A 23895-nucleotide genomic window follows, 5' to 3' on the forward strand; every position below is an offset into this window, starting at 1 on the left:
AGCACAGACAGACAGACGGATGGATGCAAAGTCTTCACAATACCCGATGGCCATATTTTGGCCTTGGGCAAAAATATAACAATGCTAAAATACCCTCGGCCGTATGAGCATCTACATTATAATAGCCAAGTGGCCTCTGTGTGTATGCGTGCATGTCTATGGCTTCCATCACGTACATACTGGGTAGAGCTGACATTTGCTGTTTGGTATGCATATGTATCTTGGGTCAAGGACAGTGGTGGGCACAGATAACCAAAAAATTAACTTCGATAATAGATAATCAGATAACTGAAAAGTTATCTTTGATAAAGATAAAACAATAAACCACCCAAAAATGTATCAGAAGTTACAGATAACCCATAAATTACAGCATTGTCTCTGGTATAGTTGCAACTACTAACATGCTGATTTTGAGCTTTAACATCAGGATCACTTCTGGAAGCATCAAAAGTGACAAGTGAGCATCCTGCTACCTGCTGGAAGTTCCAGTTTACTACATGGCTTCCAGCACAGACGCAAATGAAAAGAGCCAGAAAGCTCAACTCAATCACAGCACTGCCATCAGGCCGAGGTCTTGGCAAATAAAGCAGTGCTGAGTTATGGTTTGGTGTATAAATAAAATGAATACTGATAGAATAACTCCATTAATGTCAATTCTGTCATTTGTTCAAAGTTAAGATATAACATATATCTTTTAATGTTGAATAATGCACTAATTCTGAAGTTTTGTAACAAACACAGACAGATGGCATTCTGGGTAAAATGTGCCTCTGCTACACTGATTGGTTGATTCATTCTATGTAAACCAACACATTAATGTGAGGTGTGTCGTGTGTTGTTGATGTGTACAGATAAATGTCCTTTTGTAAAATATGCCATTTTTTATTTGTAAAAAAAAAGGCATTTCAAAAAAAAAAAAAAAAGCCAAGTTGTAATTAGATAACCGTCTGATATAACCGGTATCAAAATAAATAGGACACTGCCAACTACTGGTGCCAGTGCGAGTTTTGGCCCTTTTCCAGCTGATTTTTCATTCGTGTGAGAATTTGTTGGATCGCACCGAGTTTCAGGTTAATCATGCGTCCTGCATCATTTAGTATACATGGAGTAACAAGCTGCGTTTAACCACCTCCTGATCGGTGATCGTATGGTCAGATGAAAATCAAACCTGTTTGATATTCTTGTGCCTGTGCAAACACCGCATAGCTGTCTTGTAATCTTTTTTGTTTTGTTTTTTTAAACTTTGATGTCTCCCAAGAGTTTTTGTAAATTAAGTTTGAAAAAAAGCTTGTTTACATTTAAGTCGAGTCCGACGTGTGGTTTCTGAACGTACAATGTGTGTGAGAGCATAAATCAGGCGCTCTGAACTTTTACACTGTGTGGTTCTGTGGTACAGTGTCTGCTCAGCATCTGAGCACTGCCATGAACACTACTGGCCAGTAGATGGCAGTAGAGACCTTGAAAACATGCCAAAACAAGATTCCAGATAATCTGTGTTGCTACTTGCTATGTTTAAGATGCGTGGAATTTAATAAAAGCAACCACAAAAACAAAGTCTATAAACCCAGAGAATATATTCACAAGAGTTTTAGGCACTAGAGTTTAATGCTGTTGTCCACATCAGAGTGTCTCAAATGCATTCTCCTGTCGTGAATGTACTGAGATTACCGTACTGAGATTACCCTATCTTACCCATAATGCACTGCTGGGCACAGCATGCCCACACTAAAACCTTAAAAATTAGCGCATTACTTTAAAACTAAAACATATATCTGATATTTTCACTTTATAAAACTTCAGAAGTGACATTAATTTAAATAACTTGTCCAAAATAAGTTTGGTTAAAATTTGAACCATAAATTAAAAATGTATGCCTCTGGATGACTTGGGTGATATTGGCCACATATCAGTATGGTATTAAAAGAAATGTTTCTTTTTTTAGTGACCAGTTCTCCTGTGCTTGCAAAGGATACAGTGGTTTCTTATAGAAACAGCTCTCAACTGTTTGCAGAGGGTAGAACTGCATGTGTTGACCTTTGTTTACCACGTCAAAGGTCAAATCATCGGGAGATAATTAGTCCGATAATGGTTTATAAAGTTATCTGAAAAGATAATCCGATAATGAAAACTTTATCTTCAATAATTACTGGTTATCGGATTATTGGAAGTGTGCCCACCACTGGTCAAGGATGAACGCTGCGAAAACGGAAAGTTGATAGGACAAATATTTTTGGAGAAATTAGCAATTTAAGCTTACCAGTAAACAATGGATATTCTGCTGCAATGCACCATGGGAGTTCGAGCTTTTGTGGTTTTAAATGTTACTGAGGTTCAGTTCTTAGTAAAGCTAACAACAGTGTTGTTTGTGTTACTAATTTATTAATGTTAGTGTTACTAATTTAAGACACTGACTAATAGGACTGGACTTATACTGAGCACAGACAGATGGACAGACGGACGGATGGACGCAAGGCCTTCACAATACCTGATGGCCATATTTTGGCCTTGGGTAATAACAAAAAAAATCCCATAATGTGGTAGACCTGGACACAGTTCAGTTAATCATATTAGCATAGCTTTTTTTCCTTGTTTTTTTCTTTGTTGTTGTTTTCAAAGTTAGCTGAAAAATCCAACAAACAATAAGGCGCACAACTACCTTCCACTAAATTTAGTTCTGCTAACTTAAAATCAGCCTTAAGTAACATATTTCTGAATAAAGGTTAAGAGTCAAAAACATTTGTAAACCTTAAGATCATACATTTGTTCCTGCTAAAGTATCTACTAAGACAAGTGTACATGTGTCCCTCTCCTGTCCAAACAGTAGCTCAGAATTGAGCCAAATTTGGCACACATACACGTTGACATACAGGGAGTGATGTGCTGTTAAGCACTTTAGTAGTAGTAGTAGTAGTAGTAGTAGTAGTAGTAGTAGTAGAGGTAGTAGCAAAAGGGAGAGACACTTTTTTCCTTTCACCTTTTTACCTCTATTTTAAGTAGCAGTAGCATAGTAGTAGTAGTAGTAGTAGTAGTAACCACAGATGTCTCTTCTTGAGGCACCTTCATTCACGGCCTAACAGTTCTCTGGAATGCGGGATCGGTGTGAGGTGATAGCTTTGTGGGTGAAGGTGATGTTTTCATGACAGTCTCTGAATCAAAGCTGCCCTGGGGCAGATAATCGGCTAGTATATACTAATAAAATAAGTAAAATTGACACATCACATGAAGACAAAAAACATCACCTCAAGCAGATGGAGGAGCAGGAGGTCAAGCCAGAGTAAATGCATTAATTAGATTATTATAAATATTTTCATGTATATATTTATTTCATATATATTATAATGGCCAAGTGGCCTCTGTGTGAATGAGTGTGTATATGACTTTGATCGTGCAAAAACCGGGGAGAGCTGACATTTGCCGTTTGGTATACTTATGTATGTATTTTGGCTCAAAGATAAACGCTGAAAAAACAGAAAGTTGATAGTCTACAAGAAGGCTGACCAGATGATGGAAGGAGACCTACATGAGACCAATGAGCTAAACCTGTTCTTCAACAGGTCTGATAACATGGAGTCTTCCCACCCTTCCCCCAGATCCTCTCATTGCTCCCTATGTGCACTCACCTCACACCCCAATTATTACCACCTCCCTCCTCCCACTAACCTGCCCCCTCTCACCCTCCCTCCACTACAACCTCATTCTCCTCGACGCCTCCCATCACCATCACTGCTGAGGATGTGAGAAAAGAATTTAGTCGCCTGTGCCCAGGAAAGGCTGCGGTCCTGACGGCCTCAGCCCCAGAGTGCTGAAGGGATGTGCTTTCCAGCTGTGTGGGATTTTCCAGCACATCTGCAACTTGAGCCTGAGCCAGATGGTTGTTCCTGAGCATTGGAAAACCTCATGTCTGGTCCCTGTTCCCAAGAAAAAGAATCCCAACACACTTAATGACTACAGACCTGTGGCCCTAACATTTCATATTATGAAGTCACAGGAGAGGCTCGTCCTGAGGCACCTCCACACAGTCGTGGAATCATTGCTGGAACCCCTGCAGTTGCATGCCAGCTGAACAGGGGAGTGGAGGATGCCATCATCTTCATGCTGCACAAAGCTTAAGGTACCTTGACACTTGCATGCATTTTGGCTCCGCACTCTCTCGCACTTCGTTGTAATAATGCCACCCGCAGTGTTCCCAGTTAGACAGCGGTGGGCACAGTTCCACTAATCTGCTAACTGATAATTAGCAAAGCTAACTTTTTTGTTAGCAGACTAGCTCTTCAGCTAATTTTGAAAACCATCACCAGACCACTTAGCTTGTGCTAAATTTAGTTCCACCGACATTTTTTGCTGGCATAATAAATAAAACTTTACGGTCAAAATCATACATGTTAGTACCAACCTGGTCTCACGGCAAGTCGTGATTCAGCAGCATGAAATATACATTAATCTATTGGTTCGTGATTATTGTCACAAAAAGCGCCTTTTTCACCACGGCAACACAAATTCATTCTAATACATTCCGTGATGGCTGCACGAAATTAAAAGTGAAGCCGGGGGGGCTGGGGTTGTTATAGTTAGGGTTGGGAGTAGGAGTAGTAATAGTGAGTTAAAAAAAACCCCATGACAAAAATTAGAATAATTTTGTGACAGGAGTACGAAAAAAAAACAAAAAAACACCTGTTGTGTGTTTTGCAATTGTCAGATGGCTGTGAGCTCATGACTAAAATTTGAATAATTTTGTGACAGGAGCACGAAAAAAAAACATGAGACTGGGCTGGTTAGTACCTACCTGTTGTGTGTTTTGCAATCGTCAGATGGCTGTGAGCTCAGTCCTCCCACAGCAGAAAAACAGTCATTTACATTCCATATGCAAAAAAGCAGACAGCAGGCAGGACACATGAAACGCAAAGCACTTTTCACTTATGGTTTTACTCATAAATAACTAATTTCGGGCAGTTTATCAATATTAATGGTACCTCTGTCATTTTTACAGAGAGAAAATATTACATATATGACATCTTTTGAAGGAATGTGCTAAATTCTGAAGGTTTGAGCTTTAGGGCCCTGTCCCACTGGCGTTTAGGACGATTTGCATATGGATTGTGCACAAAATTGGCCCATATTCGCCAAACATCCGCAATATCCGTGTAACATGCCTGTATGAGTCGGCCGTCATCCGAACACGCCTGTGATCATCTGCAGAGGCACGCATGTCCGTAGTCAGGATTTTTGAGCTGTTCAAAAATCTGGATGCGGATAATATCCGCCTTACATACTCCATACATACTCAATTCATACACAATACATACTCACTCTATGCGTTGTATATCTACCGTTAACCACTGATATCCGCAACTGACGGGGATTTGCGGCTTGGCAGCGGACCGGGACAGTGTGTAAAACAGATATATTGCGTGCCCATCATGTCCACATCACAAACTAAAATATGTTGAAGCGAATGCATACAAATTGGCCACAAATAAAGCGTTTTTATTACATCTGCTTTGCAGCTGATTTGCAGACAATCTGTGAACGCATAACAAACACGTCACGTAAACCCAAAATACTATATGTGGCAGAAAGCGACATACCTGCCAGTAGTGCCGGTCCGGCTGTGTAGATCCACAAAGACGTAGCTAATAGCTGCTGCAATCCAGGACTTATTTAACACCAACAAAAGGAGGAGTTGCTGTTTATAGCCACAACTCACGCTGAAGTGTTTTCTGTGACACTCTCAAAAAAAAAAAAAAAGAAAAAAAAAAAAACACCATCTCACACCTCGAGCGCTTCCCCCCTCCCGCTCCACAAGCTGATGAACAGTTATCCCTCGCATGACAACATGAACAAACTCTGATCATCTTCTCCAAGTCCAGCAAATGCTCCAGAGGCTGTATTGTTGGTGTGAATAGTGATGCCGATGGCCCGAGTGCGCTTCTTTTATGACCGCAATGCAGATGCCGTGCACGCGCAACACGTGCGCAATGCATTCATAATCCGGTTGTTAAGCGCTGACATAACGCATCACGTGATAAATCTGTTTCTGGGTCCAAAGACCTCCAAGTTTACAATTAAAGTTACGTCTGTTTGAACCTTTTAAGGATTTACAGTTTAAGTTTGGTTTGTGTTTATATTGTGCGCAAACCTCTGTCCCTCCCTTCTTCGCCTCCACCTCCGTTAACCGCAGTCATCTGGTTCTATGGTCATAAAACTTTTTTTTTCCTTTTACTTTACATATTTTATTATGCACAGGTAAAATATACATGTCTGTTTGTTAATAAAAAAATATTTATTACAAAAAACAGGACGTTAAAGTGCAAAGTTCACTTCCTCCCCGAACGACAAGAACAGGAAGTGATTGCAGCTCGCAGCAACTCCCATTGAAAACAATGGAGAAACAACCTGAGCGTCTGTCATTTTTACATAAAACAAACGCAGTAACAACGTCTAAAAACCCAGTTTATCAGGAATAGTGGACAGAAATGTCTGGACACAATTGCAGGACTCAACAACGTAGCTATGGTTCGCAAAGGCGTTTACTGAAGGATTCAGTGGGGTCCGGTACACGGCAAGGCAGTCCAAAACAAGCAAACAGATCAAAAACATCAGGCTTAAGGCGTGGTCAATACAAACAGGCAGGTGGTCGAAACACAACGTGGTAGCAGGACTAGGAGACATGAATACAAGGCTGGAAGCGAAGGCACAAGGCGCAACGATCTGGCGAAGGAGTTGTGCCACCAGTGGGACATAAATCCACCCAGGTGATGAGATGCAGATTAGAAACAGGTGTATGGAAAGATCTAGAAATGGGTGTGGCCAAAACCGAGTGCAACGCCCACCACCAAGCACCAAGAGACACAGACAAGAGAGATAGGGACAGAAAAAGAGCAGGCAGGAAAAAACCCAGCACCGAGAAACCCATAAAAACCTAAAGCACAGGTACAAATCATGACACAGTTACTATATCCAGGAGAGTTTTAGGCACAACATACAAAGAGTTTTATGTTGCAATGTTAATGCTCTTGTCCGTCTGCAACGGTGTAAATGCAGCCTGATCAGATTGTCTCAGTGCAGTTCTCAATGTTAATGACAGCGCGCCTTTTTCGTTTGGAGCTGTAAGTTGAAAATCACATGATGCGTTACGTCACACTTAACAACCGGATACACCCGTAATACTGCCGTGATAATCTCAATGTGTCGGATCAGTTTCCTCACTACATGCGTTATATAACCGTGATTGTTCATCATATATTCGCTATATATTATTAATATATCCGTAATTCATACTGGAACACTTGTCATTTTTGGCCATTTTTGTTGCGGACAACAACAAACGCCTGTACTTTGTGTACTCAATTCATGCACAATTAATCTTCTCCCCAGTGGGACAGGGCCCTTAACAGACACATGTGCCGAAAAGCATTATGGGAAATTCAAATGTCTCTTTCGATCACTTCTCTGGCTCGTTCTTCATTTTTGGTTTTGTGATCGCTTTTAATTTCACTCAGAAGCCTCGGCGGTGCTTAAACTCAAAACTGGCAAACTGGCTTATCAGTAGCAGACAGTACTAAAAGTTAGCAGTTAGCTGTAACTTCCACTAATTTGTTTGCGGTTTATCGGTTTAGCATTATAAAAGTTAACTTTTCAGTTAGCAGATTAGTGGTTATCAAAGCTAACTTTTTGGTTAGCTGTGCCCACCACTGCAGTTGGATGTCATGCTTTGGGCGCTGGCCGCTGCCTACATAAAATAATTATTTTGTAGTGGATTAATAAGTTTCTCTCAGTTTGGCTGTTGAAAACACCTCTAAACGCTTCCAGAATCACAGAGGACTGTTTCATCTGCAGTTTTTTTTATCTCTCACTTTCCTGCGCTTCATGAGGTGGAGAACACATTTAGAACAGTCTAAAAGGTAATTATTTGTAATGTTTATATTGTAATAACCTATAATTCCTTCTTATAAGCAGCTGTAAAATTATGTTTATGATAGATTTACCATCTCGTTATAATCATTCAGATGAGCTGTGCTGTGATGCGGTGCACTGACGCAATCACTCGTAGTCACACACAGTGCTTTTTAATTGTCTGCACAATGTTCATGTGAAGTTCACGTAATTAATGCATGACAGATTTTGAACATTTCAAAACTTTCTTTGTGCACTTTCACAAAGCCACGCACAGTTTACAACGGTTTACGACAGTTTGCAACGATTTTACTCTCCTGCACAGTAGAGTGCGTGCAAGTGCGCGGATCAAAGTCGTGCAAGTGTCAAAGCAGCTTTACTCACATCTGGAGGAGGCAGGCAGCACTGTGAGAGTCAATTTTCAATTTCAATTTATTTTCATTTATATAGCGCCAAATAACAACAGAGTTGCCTCAAGGCGTTTCACACAAGTAAGGTCTAACCTTACTAACACCCAGAGCAGCAGCGGTAAGGAAAAACTCCATCTGAGGAAGAAACCTCATGCAGACCAGACTCAAAGGGGTGACCCTCTGCTTGGGCCATGCTACAGACATAAATTACAGAACAATTCACAAAACGAATATACAGGAAATGCTGTTGGTGCACAGGACAGGAGGGTCTCCAGCACAAATACCACACTCATCTCTGGATGGAGCTGTACCTGGTAAATCCGTCCAGTTATGAGATGTATAAATGAGGACCATGTGTATGCACAGAGTTATAACTCGGTTTAAAGGAGTACATGAGAGTCATGTACTCTTTTCCAGTGCGTTCAACATCATCCTGCCTGACCTGCTCAGTGACAAGCTACAAGGCACAAAGGTGGAGGCTCCACTGGTGGCCTGGATTACCAACTACCTCACAGATCACCCACAGTATGTGGGGCTTCGGGACATTACATCAAGAGCAGCACGGTCCTGTCTCCCTTCCTGTTCACACTCTACACCTCAGACTTCAGGTTCTGGTCACAGTCCTGCCACCTGCAGAAGTTTTTGGACAACTCTGCCATTGTGGGTTGTACTGGCAGGGACCAGGAGGCTGGGTACATGATTGTGGTGGACAGGTTTGTGGAGTGGTGTGAAATCAACCACCTGCAACTCAACATATCTAAGATGAGGGAGCTGTTGGTGGACTTCAGAAGATGGAAGACCCGTATCTACCCAGTTACCATCAACGGAGCTGAGGTGGACATTGCAGACTACTATAAGTACCTCGCTGCCCATATAGACAACAAACTGGACTGGACTGTAAACACAGATTCTGTGTATAAGAAGGGTCAGAGCCGACTGTATTTCCTCAGAAGGCTCAGATCTTTCAATGTCGGCAGAAATATGTTGCAGATGTTTCATCACCGTAGTCTCCAGCGTCATCTTCTACGCTGTAGTGTGCTGGGGCAGCAGGCTGAAGGCAGCTCATCGGGAGAGCTGGCTCTGTCCTGGGGGTTGAGCTGGAGTCTGTGGTGGAGATGTTAGAGAGGAGGATGTTGAGGAAAGTGCACAGCATCCTGGACAACACCTCCCACCCCCTGCATGCCACACTGACGTCCTGTCAGAGCACCTTCAGCCATAGACTAAGACCACCGAAGTGCACCACAGAACGCCACAGGAGGTCTTTCCTACCTGTGGCAATCGACTGTATAATTCCTCTCCCTTCTGCAGATTGAATACATAACAAACAGAGCTATTCGATTATTCAGTTATTCAGAGTAAATTTGTTGTACTTATTGTAAATCAAAAAAACATTGTTCACTGTTTACTGTTTCTGTACTTTGGTGAAATAATTTCCTTCAGGATAAATAAAGTTGCTCTTATCATCTGGTCTGAGTCAAGGAAGGTGATGAGTGGAAGACCATGTTTAACACCCCTCTCAGCCACTTTAAATATCTTGTCATGCCCTTTGGTCTCACCAGCACTCCCACCACATCCCAGGCCCTGGTCAATGATGTTGTGTGTGACTTCCTCAACTGGTTTGTGTTTGTCTAGCCAGACGATATCCTCATCTTTTCCAATAACCTCACTGAACACACTCATCATGTCTGTCTGGTTCTCTGTCTGGAGAAGTGGTTGCATGTCAAAGCCTCTTTCACAAAGCTAACATCACCAAAAGTACCCTTCACTTGGTCCACAGAAGCAGAAAATGCCTTCAATACACTTAAAGGCCATTTCTCCTCAGCTCCCATTTTAATCCAACTGGACCCGGACCGCCAGTTCGTCGTGGAGGTTGATGCCTCAGACATCGGGATCAGAGCCTGTCGTGTCCCAGCAAACTTAGGGTGACAATCATCTCTATCCATGTGATTTCTTCTCCCAGCATCTGTCTCCCACAGAGCGGAACTATGACATGGGTAACCGGGAACTCCTGGCAGTCAAGGAGGCACTAGAGGTGTGGAGACACTGGCTGGAAGGTACTGCAGTACCATTCATCGTATGGACAGACCATAAAAACTTAGTATACATCCAGTCAGCAAAACGTCTGAACTCCAGACAGGCCAGGTGGTAGCTCTTTTTTGGAAGGTTTAACTTCAACATTGCCTACCGACCAGTTCTAAGTTTGCAAAACCCAATGCACTTTCTCAACAGTTCAATCCCGCAGACCAGCCCTCTCATCCATATCGTATCCTGCCCACAGACCTAGTAGTGGGTGTCTTCACATGGGACATTGAGAGAGTTGAAATTGCTCTTGCCTCGTTCTCTGACCAATCTCTGTCTCTTTGTTCCCAGCATTCCAGTCACCTGTCAGCTCGGTGGGCGGCCACTGAGCATAAATTGCCATTTTGCTTTCAATCACAGCTCCCTGCTTTTTGGGTCCTATCTTGGTTTAATCGGCTCCATCATAACATCCTCCTATGGACTCTGGTGGCTCCAACAGAATCCTCATCAACTTTCAGGGTCTGTCCGCCGAGGAAACTACCACAATTTATTCAGCTCACCCATTGTGTCCATATCTACAAGTCCTCCAGCCAAATTGCATGCAAATTCCTGAGAAACAGCCTGATGTTGAAGTCTGGCCAGATTTAATCTTGGGCACTGAGCAGGCAGTAGCCTACAAAACTTCAACTGAATCCTTAAGGGGGTCACAACAAGTCTGTGGTCAAAATTCACAAACTGGGCCCTTCAGTAGACTCTACAGCAGGGGTAGGCAACCTGTTCCAGTAAAATCACCTGGTGGAGTCAGTGGCTGCAAAGAAAACCTGCACCCTCATGGCTCTTTCTGGAACAGGTTGCCTACCCCTGCTCTACAGAATTCTACAGTGATTTCCCACAAGGACAAAGCTACATTCATATAATAAAACTTAGCAGGCTATTGGCTATCAAAGCTAACTTTTAGGTTAGCTGCACCCACCACTGGATCTCAGCCAAGCAACTTAATAATTAATATAAATACCAAAATAGCACTCAATTCTCATTCATGGCTAGAGGCAGGCAATTAACAATGACTGAGATTTATAAATGAGGATCATGTGTATGCAGAGTTATAACTCTGTTTAAAGGAGTACACATGTATGCACATTTGTGCGTACACACAGTTTTAGTCATAATTCCACACAAAGTTTTATAAACGAGCCCCGTGGTAAATCGGGGGTGACAGAAGTACAATGTGCAACATTAAACCTTGCTACAGTGTCAGCAGTGTCATTAGTACCATGTGTAAAAGCTGGTCTCTCTCCTGGGAAATGTACTCAGCCACAGAAACGACCTCGCTCAGGTAATGTCGAGTATTTTCCTCCTTCAAAGCACACACTTCCTTCTGTCGCTTCAGTTCACTCAACCTCCTCTCAGCTTTTCTGTAGGATAGACAAGTAAAAGTGAAGACAGAAGGTATAAAAGCAGTGGAAAAGATGGAGATAGAAAAGACAGGAAAAGGAAAGCTCAATGAGGAAATGGGAAGGACAAGAAGAAAGACAATAAAGAAACATAGGATACAAGAAGAAAGAAAATGAAAAGAAAATGGGACACAGATATGAGAAGAGAGGGCAGAAGACAGTTATATAGAAGAGATGATGAAACATTGTCGGTGTTAAACACCTTTTGACAATCTTCATACCACAGAATGAGAAAGCCCGCAAATTACTTCAAGTCTACAGGGAGAAGAATACAAAGATGGTTTAACAATAAAAAAGGTGATGCAGTGGAGAAAAACTGTTATCCTCAGCCCAGGCCTAATATGTGATTTATCTTTGCCATAATGCCGTGTGGCACAGCACTACAAAGGATGCACATAAAATTGTTGAAAGACTTCTCGTTTGTGTTTCTCATGTCATCGATTTTCATTTTCAAAGATAATACTGGAAGACCTTTCAGGACTATCTTAAGATAGCAAAATGTTAAAGATCTGTCAGCAATGCAATGATGACAGCCAAGTACTTTTGTTCAGTGCATATTTGCTTGAAAACTCAAGGAAAGAACACGAATAACTGAGATTTCACATGCAGAGTTGCACAGCAAAACATTGCACTGTGGTAATGACAAAATAAAATAAACAAGAAAGTTGTTTTTTGTTTATTCATAGGTCTGTTCAAAAGTGAGAGAAAGCTCTGACCATTCATTTATGAGGTTTACATTTACGTTGTCACCTTTAGTGGACTGAAAGCCTTATCTACTTCTGCAGCGACGCATTAATCCCTCAACTATTACTGAACTCGAAGCTAAACTGCCTGAAAATTTGGCTTCAGGGTTGGAGAATGTTCAGTCAGTGGAAAGTCTTACGGATGGCTTGAATTCAGCGCTCAAGGCTACACTGGATAAGGCTGCACCTCCTCTTTTAAGGCCACACCTTACCAAGGCACAGTCGCCTTGGTTCAATGGTTACTTGCGTGACCTTAGGCAGAAGGCTAGAGGTATGGAACGGAAATGGCGTAGTTCCAAATTAGAGGTGTTCCACCTCGCATGGCGTGATCCTATCTTAGATTATAAGCATGCACTCCTGGCTACAAAGCGGACCTATTATTCTGATTTGATCAGTAACAACAAGCATAACTCAAAGTTTTTGTTTGAAACTGTAGCATTTCTCATTAATGGACGGCCACCTGTTATTCACTCTCCCTTTCAGCACAGGACTTCTTGGACTATTTCAAGAAGAAAACTGAGGATATTAGGTTGAGCATATCTCAGCAGGCCTTGGTCCAACCACCGCATACTGCTATGGAGGTGGATGGTCCCACTGAGGTGTTACCCAGATTTACAGATTTTGATGGTATCTCGCGAGGCGTGCTGACGAAGCTCATGATGTCTACTAAAAGCACAGCCTGCTTATCTGATCCCATACCAACAAAACTGTTTAAGGACCTGTGGCCCATTCTTGGACCGACAGTGCTGGAAATTATAAATATCTCATTAACTTCTGGATCTGTTCCTAAATGTTTGAAGTCTGCAGTGATTAAACCATTACTTAAGAAATCCAATCTTGACCATAGTGTATTGAAAAACTATAGACCGATATCAAATCTATCATTTTGTTCTAAAATCCTGTAAAAAGTGGTTTCGCAACAGCTCATGGACTACCTCACTGAGAATTTGTCTTTTGAGCCATTGCAGTCCGCATTTAGAAAATATCACTCAACAGAAACAGCACTTACTAAAGTTGTGAATGACCTTTTGCGAGCAATGGACTCAAATACCACAAGTCTTGGTGCTGTTGGACCTTGGTGCTGCGTTTGATACTGTGGATCATCATATTTTACTCGACAGGCTGGAGAATCATTTTTGGGATTACAGGAACTGCCCTTGCATGGTTGATGTCATACCTGTCCAGTCGTTCTTACTGTGTGATGTGCAATGGCACTTCTTCTGATCTTAGGGATATGAAGTTTGGGGTTCCGCAGGGATCCGTTTTATGCCCCCTGCTTTCCCTTTATGTAGCACCCCTTGGGAATATACTGCGGCTTTTTGGGATTGCCTTTCATTGCTATGCTGATGACACCCAATTGTACATGCCGATAACTGCTGGTAATCTCAGTCACATAAAATCTTTGGAAGATTGCCTTGCATCAGTGAGAAGTTGGATGTCTAGTAACTTCCTACTTTTTAAATTCTGATAAGACTGAAGTGATGGTTCTTGGTCCAGCGAGGTATCGGCATCAACTTAATCAGCTAGCACTTAGCTTAGGTTCGTGCGTTATACATCATACGGATAAAGTGAGGAATCTTGGGGTAATTTTTGATCCTATGTTGTCTTTTGACCTCCACATTAGAGACATTACTAGGACCGCTTTCTTCCATTTGCGAAATATAGCGAAGATTCGTCCCGTCCTATCTTTGGGCAGTTTTGCTCATTCCTCTTTGCAGCACCTCTCAAGCTCCATCAGGTTGGATGGGGAGCATCATTGCACAGTCATTTTCAGATCTTTCCAGAGATGTTCAGTCAGATTCAGGTCTTGGCTCTGGCTGGGCCACTCAAGGACATTCACAGAGTTGCCCTGAAGCCACTCCTTTAATATCTTGGCTGTGTGCTTAGGGATGATGCCTGGTTTCCTCCAAACATGGCGCCTGGCAAACACACCTAAAAGTTCAAACTTTGTCTCATCACAACATAGAACTCTGCTTCTCATGGTCTGAGAGTCCTTCAGGTGCCTTTTGGTAAAGTCCAGGCGGGGCTGCCATGTGCCTTTTACTAAGGAGTGACTTCCGTCTGGCCACTCTACCATATAGGTCTGATTGGTGGACTGCTGTAGAGATGGTTGTCCTGCTGGAAGGTTCTCCTCTCTCCACAGAAGAATGCTGGAGCTCTGACAGAGTGACCATCAGGTTCTTGGTCACCTCCCTGACTAAGACCTTTCTGCCCCAATGGCTCAGTTCAGATGGGCAGCCAGCTCTATAGGAAGAGTCCTGGTGGATCTGAACTTCTTCCATTTATGGCTGATGGAGGCCACTGTGCTCACTGAGACATTCAAAACAGCAGAAATGTTTCTGTACCCTTCCCCAGATTTGTGACCCAAGTCACTCCTGTCTTGGAGGTCTAAAGACAATTTCTTTTATCATGAATGTGCCAACATGCACTGTCAACTGTGGAACTTTTTTTGTAGACAGGTATGTGTCTTACCAAATCATGTCCAATCAACTGAATTTCCCCAGATGGACTCCAATTAAGTTGTAGAAACATCTCAAGGATGATCAGTGGAAAAGGATGTACCTGAGCTCAATTTTGAGATTCATGGCAAAGGCTGTGAATACTTATGTACATGTGATTTCTTAGGTTTTTTTTTTTATTTGCAAAATCTCAATTTCACATTGTCATTATGGGGTAATTGTGTGAATATTTTGAGGGGGAAAAAAAAGGAATTTCATCCATTTTGGAATAAGGCTGTAACATAACAACATGCGGAAAAAGTGAAGTGTTGTGAATACTTTCCAGATGCACCATACTCTACATCTACACAAAAACACATTGGGGAGTGACAATACAATTCTTTCCTCAAAAGGATACAGTCAAAGCTTATAAATGGGGTCAAGGGAGCAGAGTTTAAAATGTAAGACAATAGTGCGAGTTCAATGCTTCTGCAGCTTGCAGTGTCATGCACAACTTCAGGACAAAGTAGGAGGAGCATTTATAAGCTTATAAAGATTTTATGGAAGGAACTCAGCCACATGGATGTACAGCCAGTGCGTTCCAAGAACCCATTCCAAACCCCGGTAAATGAGTAGAGTTGCGTCAGGAAGGGCATCTGACGGAAACTGTGCCAACCATACAGTAGTGTTCAGAATAATAGCAGTGCTATGTGACTAAGATTAATCCAGGTTTTGAGTATATTTCTTATTGTTACATGGGAAACAAGGTACCAGTAGATTCAGTAGATTCTCACAAATCCAATAAGACCAAGCATTCATGATATGCACACTCTTAAGGCTATGAAATTGGGCTATTAGTAAAAAAAAAAAGTAGAAAAGGGGGTGTTCACAATAATATTAGTGTGGCATTGAGTCAGTGAGTTCGTCAATTTTCTGGAACAAACAGGTGTGAATCAGGTGTCCCCTATGTAAGGATGAAGCCAGCACCTGTTGAACATGCTTTTCTCTTTGAAAGCCTGAGGAAAATGGGACGTTCAAGACATTGTTCAGAAGAACAGCGTAGTTTGATTAAAAAGTTGATTGGAGAGGGGAAAACTTATACGCAGGTGCAAAAAAATATAGGCTGTTCATCTACAATGATCTCCAATATTTTAAAATGGACAAAAAAAACAGAGACGCGTGGAAGAAAACAGAAAACAAACATCAAAATGGATAGAAGAATAACCAGAATGGCAAAGGCTCACCCATTGATCAACTCCAGGATGATCAAGGACAGTCTGGAGTTACCTGTAAGTGCTGTGACAGTTAGAAGACGCCTGTGTGAAGCTAATTTATTTGCAAGAATCCCCCGCAAAGTCCCTCTGTTAAATAAAACACATGTGCAGAAGAAGTTACAATTTGTCAAAGAACACATCAACTGGCCTAAAGAGAAATGGAGGAATATTTTGTGGACTGATGAGAGTAAGATTGTTCTTTTTGGGTCCAAGGGCTGCAGACAGTTTGTGAGACGACCCCCAAACTCTGAATTCAAGCCACAGTTCACAGTGAAGACAGTGAAGCATCATGATATGGGCATGTTTCTCCTACTATGGTACTATACTATACTACTATGGTACAACATTAATGCCTCGCAGATGTGAAGAAATCGTGAAAAACTGTGGTTATACAACTAAATACTAGTTTAGTGATTCACAGGATTGCTAAAAAGGCAGTTTGAACATAATAGTTTTGAGTTTGTAGCATCAACAGCAGATGCTACTATTATTGTGAACACCCCCCTTTTCTACTTTTTTTTTACTAATAGTCCAATTTCATAGCCTTAAGAGTGTGCATATCATGAATGCTTGGTCTTGTTGGATTTGTGAGAATCTACTGAAACTACTGGTACCTTGTTTCCCATGTAACAATAAGAAATATACTCAAAACCTGGATTAATCTTTTTAGTCACATAGCACTACTATTATTCTGAACACTACTGTACATGCAGAACAAAAATCAGATTTCTATACCAGACTGGTCAAGGCCTGGGTTAACAACGACCGCGACCGGTGTTGCTGTTGTAAAACAGGATGTGGGCAGAAATTGGGCTACTGTAGGGCAAAGGAGTAGAAGAGGTGGACAATGCGGCTGGATGCAGCAGGAGAGCAACAAAATAACATGGAAGGGGTGTATTTGATTAAGCATGAGGTCCAGTGGCACATGTTATATGACTGAGATATATGTTATGGATATATGTTATGGACTGACAGAACGTTGAAGACTAGATAGCAACACTGCAGTGAGTAGAAAGCCCCGCCATCATAGGAATACTGTACCATTTTATTTTGCTTCATTACAGCAATCTGGGTCTGACCTTCAATATTTTCAAGGTCACACAAATTAAAATTAGAAGCTGCATATTAAAGAAATAGTAACCACTGGCCTATCTGGCACCATTATGCCACTACAAGGGTCAAAAGCAATGGTATATAAAAAAGACCACATATGACTTTTTATTCATACCTTTGGGCATATCTGCCAGCATTTAGCTACAATACGCGATCAAAGGTTGAGTGACATTCAAGGCCAATTAAGGTGAAAAGCAATGGTACATTTTTAAAGGTCACATATCCTATTCAATGATTCTGGTTCATGAGTTACATGCCTTAGAAAAAGTCCCTATTTGGATAGGTAAAAAAAATAACCTTGATTTTGACTCTTGAACCTTAAAAGTGAATGGGTTTATCCTAAAATAAGATACAAAATTTGGCAAAAATTCCTCATGTAATTTTTAGTATATTTTGTTAACTGTCACACAGACACACATGCAGTTATAAATAATTAAGCTTCTGATAACAGTCAGCAGGCTTGAAAACAAATGCAGAAAAAGTGGAAGGTAAGATAGCAATGATTTTGCCAGGGCCTATAACTATCCATGTGTTGATAGAAAGCAGTAGTTAGTGTTGTATCATTACTACCTGTTTTCTACTCTGGAAAGCTCCAGCTCAGTCTCTAATCTGGTGATGTGAGCACTCAGGTTGGCTTTCTCTGCAGCCAGATGTCTGCTTTCTTCTTGCAGGCTGGACACACGTAGAAGCAGTTCCTCTGTCTCCTTCCTCTTGGCGATTTCCTGCTGCTCCAGTTGACTGAGAACAAAAAGAAAATTGCACATCATTGTTTGCATTTTGTTTGTACCGTGTTGCTCTCTCCATTGAGCTATTTGAGTAGGTGCTGATGTACCATTTGAGCTTGTCAGTAATGTTACAGTGTTCATCCCACGTGATGACATCTTTTAGGCGGGTCTGCAAGGCCTGCACCTCCATTAAACTCTTCTGCATCTTCCTGCTGCTCTCTTCTATCTCCCCCTGCATTCGCTGCTTTTCTACCTCCAACAGCATCAACTGCTTGGTCACTTTTGATACTACACATGAGAGAGAGATGACAGACAACACTATAGGGCAGTGATTCTCAACCGGGGTGCCGCGGCACCCTAGGGTGCCGTGATCGATCGTCAGGGGTGCCGTGGGTATTTTTCATATTCGCGATTATTTTTCATATTCGCGATTAACGTGAATTATTTATTTTATCCACAAAGCATAAAACGACTCAGAATCTGACGTCATTGTGCTGCAGCCTCGCTCTCGTCTTAAGGCGGGACAATAACAAGGAGGCTGACGGCCAATTAAAACAGTGCCGTCTCCTTCAAAAGCCGTCTAAAATGCGGAGCTGTCGGTGTGTGTGTCTGTGCCTGTGTGTGCACGCGCGCGGAGTTAACAGGCTGCAGACTGCGAGGGAGGGGAGGGGGTGGGTGAGGGAGGGGAGGGGGTGGGTGAGGGAGATTCCTGAATGCAGGCGCGACACGTTCAGTGCGCAGCGAGCGCGGAGCAGAGAGAGGATTTTAAATGGAGTGAACATGTTAACAAAACGAAAACGTGAAGCTTTTACTTCTCTCTGAACTTTCTCTAAAGGTGTGATTCTGCCGTTACCGTCCTGTTCACACCATGTGCGCGTTGTATGCTGAATTTATGAGATCATGAGATGAAATAAACGGTCAAATATCTTTAAAAACATATTTAAAAAATGAGAATATATGAATGAACTGAGATACACACAAAAAAAAATGTTCAGACGCACAGATCACAAAAAGCAGGTGAGAACTCTGAACTTTAACAGCTGTTATTTTCCAAAGGTATTTATTTGTTCAGTCTTGAGCTTAATGCAGTGTTTAAGCACAAAACGTGACTGATGAGGAGAAACAATTTCAGAAATGCAACAGAAACAACCACAAATCAGAAAAAGTTGGGACTGTATGTAAAATGAAGATAAAAATAAAAATGTTGCACCATTCCCAGTTTCTCCACTCACAGAAGCCAAAGTTCTTCCAGAGTTGTGTAATTATACTACAATAGTAGAATATAAAGAAGGGGAAAAAAAAGAAAAAAAAATAGACAATATATTCGTCAATCGCAATTATTTGTCTGACAATTAATCGTCTCCAGAAATTTCTAATCGTGACAGCCCTACTTGAGATCAGAGCGCACGCAAAATGCTTGAGGATTTTCGAAATGCGATGTTTTCTGTATCGATTTTCTATTGCGATAATTGGGTTTTGCGCAAAACCAGAGGTAATAGCATTATAATATTCTTTTAGTTGGTGGTGTGCCGCAGGATTTTTTAAATATAAAAAGGGTGCCGCGACTCAAAAAAGGTTGAAAAACACTGCTATAGGGCACTGCAGTCTCATCTGAACCCTGCATGATATCCCAAGATTTGACCACTTATGGGGACCTCCAGTCCGTTGTGCAATATATACACAGCATAAGTTCACACGGAAAAATGGTGTACTGTTATGTTTTCGTCTGCAATCACCAATGCAGTCACGAAAAGTTTTATTTTTTCAGTTCGCAGCGGAGAAGAGAGGACGAGGCAGATGGGAGACGTCGTCTCGGTAAGTGTTAGCCAACACAGCTAACCAGAGTAACTCTGTTCTCTCGGCTGCAAAATCACCTCAACATGTTTGTGCTTAGGGTTATAAACAGACACATGTCCATTCTCCCACCATATCGTCACTTTTTCTTTGCATTTTCACTTTGTTTGCATGTAATTTGCCCAATAACCCATTGAAAATGCTGTGGTTTTTCCCCCGGAAGTAGAGAAATTACATCATATTTTACCCCTTTAGCGCCCGCCCTCAAATGAGACTGTGGTGGCCTACAAGAATTACACAAAATTTAGGACTTTTTTCTGGAGAACGTGTGAAGTTTTTACTCACTGGGTGCAATGTTGAGAAATGTTGGTTTCTCAGAATACAAAAGATGGAGAACCACACCCTACTTTTTATAAGTCAGGCTCAAAACTTCTCAATTGCCCCTCATATCATATGAATGCCCAAAATTTTTTCTAAGTTTTTACCCTATCCTCTGTTGGAATGTTCCATGACGCATGTCCAAATGTCCTCAGACCACTTAATGTTACAGACTGGATTTGACCTGACTGCTTTACGAACAGTCATGACGCATGCCCAAATGTCGTCATTTGCTTGCAGTCTAAACTGATAAAACCAAGTGCTTCATATCTGTCTGGGACAAACCTTGACACCATGGAATGTTACTGCTTTTCATGCTGACACAAACACATTCATCACAAAGTTTTGATATAATACATGGTGCCTAAACAATGTGATTACGTCACCCGCTTACCACGTTGACGCACCAGTATTTTGCAGCCAATCACATAGCTCCACTGATACACACAGCAAGGAAAAGACTGCCCACCTAGGGGCAGGTCCTGAGGAGGAATAAAGAGCAGCTTAGTCCTAATGCCAGGGCTCTTGTTTGCAGTGTTGCATGTGACGCCTGCCTCTAGACCCCAGCGCTCTCTTAGTGGCTCTGCTCATTAGGGGAGGCATGTCTCAATACAGCATCTGGTTTTTACGTCCACCTCTTGACAGTCTGAGTTTGCTCACCACATAAAACTACTGGGTGATGTTCAGCAGACAGAAAAACCCCAACAAAAGTGGCACAGTGACCTGGATGTTGTTTTGAACGAAATTCGACCAAATCCACTGCGTTTTTATCAAATCTGATGGTTGATTCTCTGACAATGGACTCCACAGCCATAACCTAAGGTAAGCAGAAAACCTTTTCTCAAATTTCTGCCCAGGCTTAGGCTCGTAAAACTGAAGTCTAGTGTTAGATGAATGCACAGTTATGATTCTGGTATGAAAATTGACAGAATGATGTTGAAGAGAATTTTTGAGTCGAACCTTCACTGAATGAAGAAGAGTCAATATTGTTGCCAGCCGGTGTGCCGTGGGTTGGAGGCCCTGGGTCACAAGGTTGTGCATCCCCTAAAGTACTTGGGTTGGAGGCCCTGCATAAACATGTCTACCAAAGACCCCTGGTTGATATTATAGAATATTAACTAGTTAGTTTGGGTTGGAGGCCCAGGGGAACAGGAACTTCTTGACAACGTTGAGAGGTTTGTGGTCACCCTAAATTCTGGGTTGGAGGCCCTGCAGATGCATTTATGCAAAATTCCCTGGTTGATATGAATAGAACATTCACTGGTTAGTCAGCCAACATGCCGTGGGTTGGAGGCCGTGGTGACGGTGCATTCAGACGCCCCTAAAGCCCCCGGGTTGAAAAGTCCCTGCAGACGGCGTTTCTTCTAAAATTCCGATACATCGTAAAATTGTATAATCTGTTTGTCCTGTTGTACGAATGAGAAGTCACAAATGAATGAAGGCATTTTCATACAGTCAAAGCAGCCGGTGGGCAGAAACCTAACGGTGAAAACTGAAGTGCACTCAACAGTTGAAGTAGACTCTTGGAAATCCTCATTTTTTGGTACACATATTTACATATATGCATTAGGGCTAAAACGATTAACGAAGTAACTCAAGGCAAATACTTTTGAAGTGAAACATGTTTAACTATTCAAAAATGTCTTTATTCTGAGTTTTTTTCCTCCAGCAGGCTGCACAGTTGATTTATCAGTGCAGCTCCACAGCCATTTCTCACAGGCTGGGATTGACCTTCACATGCAGCCTGTCTGCAGACTGAAGAACTCGCAGACTGCCTGTGCTTATGGACCGGAAAAGCTCCAAAAAATCACAGCAATGTGAAAAAATACATAATTACCCAAGAAAACAGAGAGAGAAAGAACACCCTAAACTGAGGGAGAGCCCTGCCACTATTCAAAATCAGAATCAGATTTATTGCCAAGTAAGTTCTCACATACAAAGAATTTGTTTTGGTGTCATTGATGCATCGCTGACAATAAAAAAAAAAATACTTCTGTAAAAGGTAAAGGGGGGATAAGTCAAATGAACATATAACTGGGATAACTATTACACACCAGAATAGTGGAAAAAACAGGTTTGTTTTGCTTATTTTAATATAGCACAAGCAGCTGTGATTTTGGGAATGAGAGAGTCATCTTCATATCCTTAAACAAACGCTTCACTATTGTGAGCTCAGAGTGCTTTTTGAGTTGTGAAATATTTTGTCAAAGTTGCTGAAGGTTTTTGAGTCTAGTTGAGTTTTTGAGTCTTTGCTGAATTTGTGATGTAAACAGTGAAACTTTGTGTCCAAAAGTTTTTCTCGGACCATGAGCAGAGGACGGATCTCGAAGGTGTTAGGGGAGAAGCGTACCCATGCACACGCACAAATCCTGAGGGGAGCTTCAAATTTTCACCCGCCCACACACACACACACACACACCACTGCTCGAGTGAAAACTGCAGCGGCGTCTTATTGGTTTGTTTTGGGAACAATGTGTGATTACAACAATTGGAGCAAAGAGAAGCCATATCAACAACAGCTAACGGTAAAACCCTTGTCTATGTGAATAAACGAAAAGCCCTGAATTTAATTTTATTTTTAATTATTTGTACTGAATGAATGAATGATGGAGCGCTTATTAATTATGATATAATTATCACATTTATTAAGGTCTTAGACGACAGTGTTTATTCTGCGATTTTCCACATAGTTACTGTTCATCTAGATTCAAGTTCATTTCTGCAAACTCACCGCTGTTTTCCCACATAAAAAGAAAAAATAGCATTGATTAAAGCTTATTTTTAATCCATACATAAAACTGTTTTGTGTGTGAAAGTAATGTTGTTGTGTTGAGCAGAAACTCAGTTATGTAACTGTTATATGTTAAATGTTTGCTGTAAGGAACCACCGAGTTCGTACTTGCAAATGGTCTGTATGTTTAACAGGTATGTTTGAAAAAACTGGACCACTGCGTCCAGGGATTTATTGTGGAAAAACATGCAGTGCTAAGAATTATCTAGCAGCTCTCTAAAACATCTGCTGCGTACAGTTGACGATGACGTTTGGGCATGCGTCATGACTGTACATAAAGCAGTCAGGTCAAATCCAGTCTCTAACATTAAGTAGTCTGAGGACATTTGGACATGCGTCATGGAACATTCCAACAATTCCTTTTAACCACTGTCTCTGTTCAGTACCTTCAGATTGGTGTTGGAGGTCCTTGGCTTTGTCCTGGACCTGCTGAGCTGACAGCTGATCAGTCAGTGCCTGATTCTCTTGCAAAACCAAAATGGCCTGTTGGTGTAGTTCATGACTAGACAGAGACATAAACAGAGTGACATCAAGCTGATTATGAGTCATCCATCCATCCATCCATTTTCTTCCGCTTATCTTGAGTCAGGTCACGGGGGCAGCAGCTCAAGCAAAGCCGCCCAGACCTCCCGATCCACACACACCTCCCCCAGCTCCTCCAGGGGAACCCCAAGGCCTTCCCCAGCCAGCCGAGAGACGCAGTCCCTCCAGCGTGTCCTGGGTCTTCCCCGGGGCATGCTCCCGAAGGGACATGCCCGGAACACCTCTCCAGCAAGGCATCCAGCGAGGCGTCCAGCAAGGCATCCGGAAAAAATGCCCGAGCCACCTCAACTGGCTCCTTTCGACGTGGAGGAGCAGCAGCT

The 23895-nt window shown here is 41.9% G+C and overlaps 1 protein-coding gene across 3 annotated transcripts in view; it reads right to left on the bottom strand.

Moving 5' to 3' along the window:
- cep89 (centrosomal protein 89) overlaps window positions 1–23895 on the bottom strand; it is a 331169-nt gene that overhangs the window by 200961 nt on the left and 106313 nt on the right. For all 3 annotated transcript variants that reach the window (XM_034185204.1, XM_034185196.1, XM_034185210.1), the window contains exons 11-14: window positions 23419–23534; window positions 18177–18357; window positions 17915–18082; window positions 11596–11737 (exon numbers count right to left, since the gene is read on the bottom strand). In XM_034185204.1, the coding sequence (XP_034041095.1) occupies window positions 11596–11737; window positions 17915–18082; window positions 18177–18357; window positions 23419–23534 (607 nt within the window). The remainder of the gene's footprint in view (window positions 1–11595; window positions 11738–17914; window positions 18083–18176; window positions 18358–23418; window positions 23535–23895) is intronic.

The sequence above is a fragment of the Thalassophryne amazonica genome, chromosome 2 (genome assembly GCF_902500255.1).
Source record: "Thalassophryne amazonica chromosome 2, fThaAma1.1, whole genome shotgun sequence".
NCBI classification, from domain to species: domain Eukaryota; kingdom Metazoa; phylum Chordata; class Actinopteri; order Batrachoidiformes; family Batrachoididae; genus Thalassophryne; species Thalassophryne amazonica.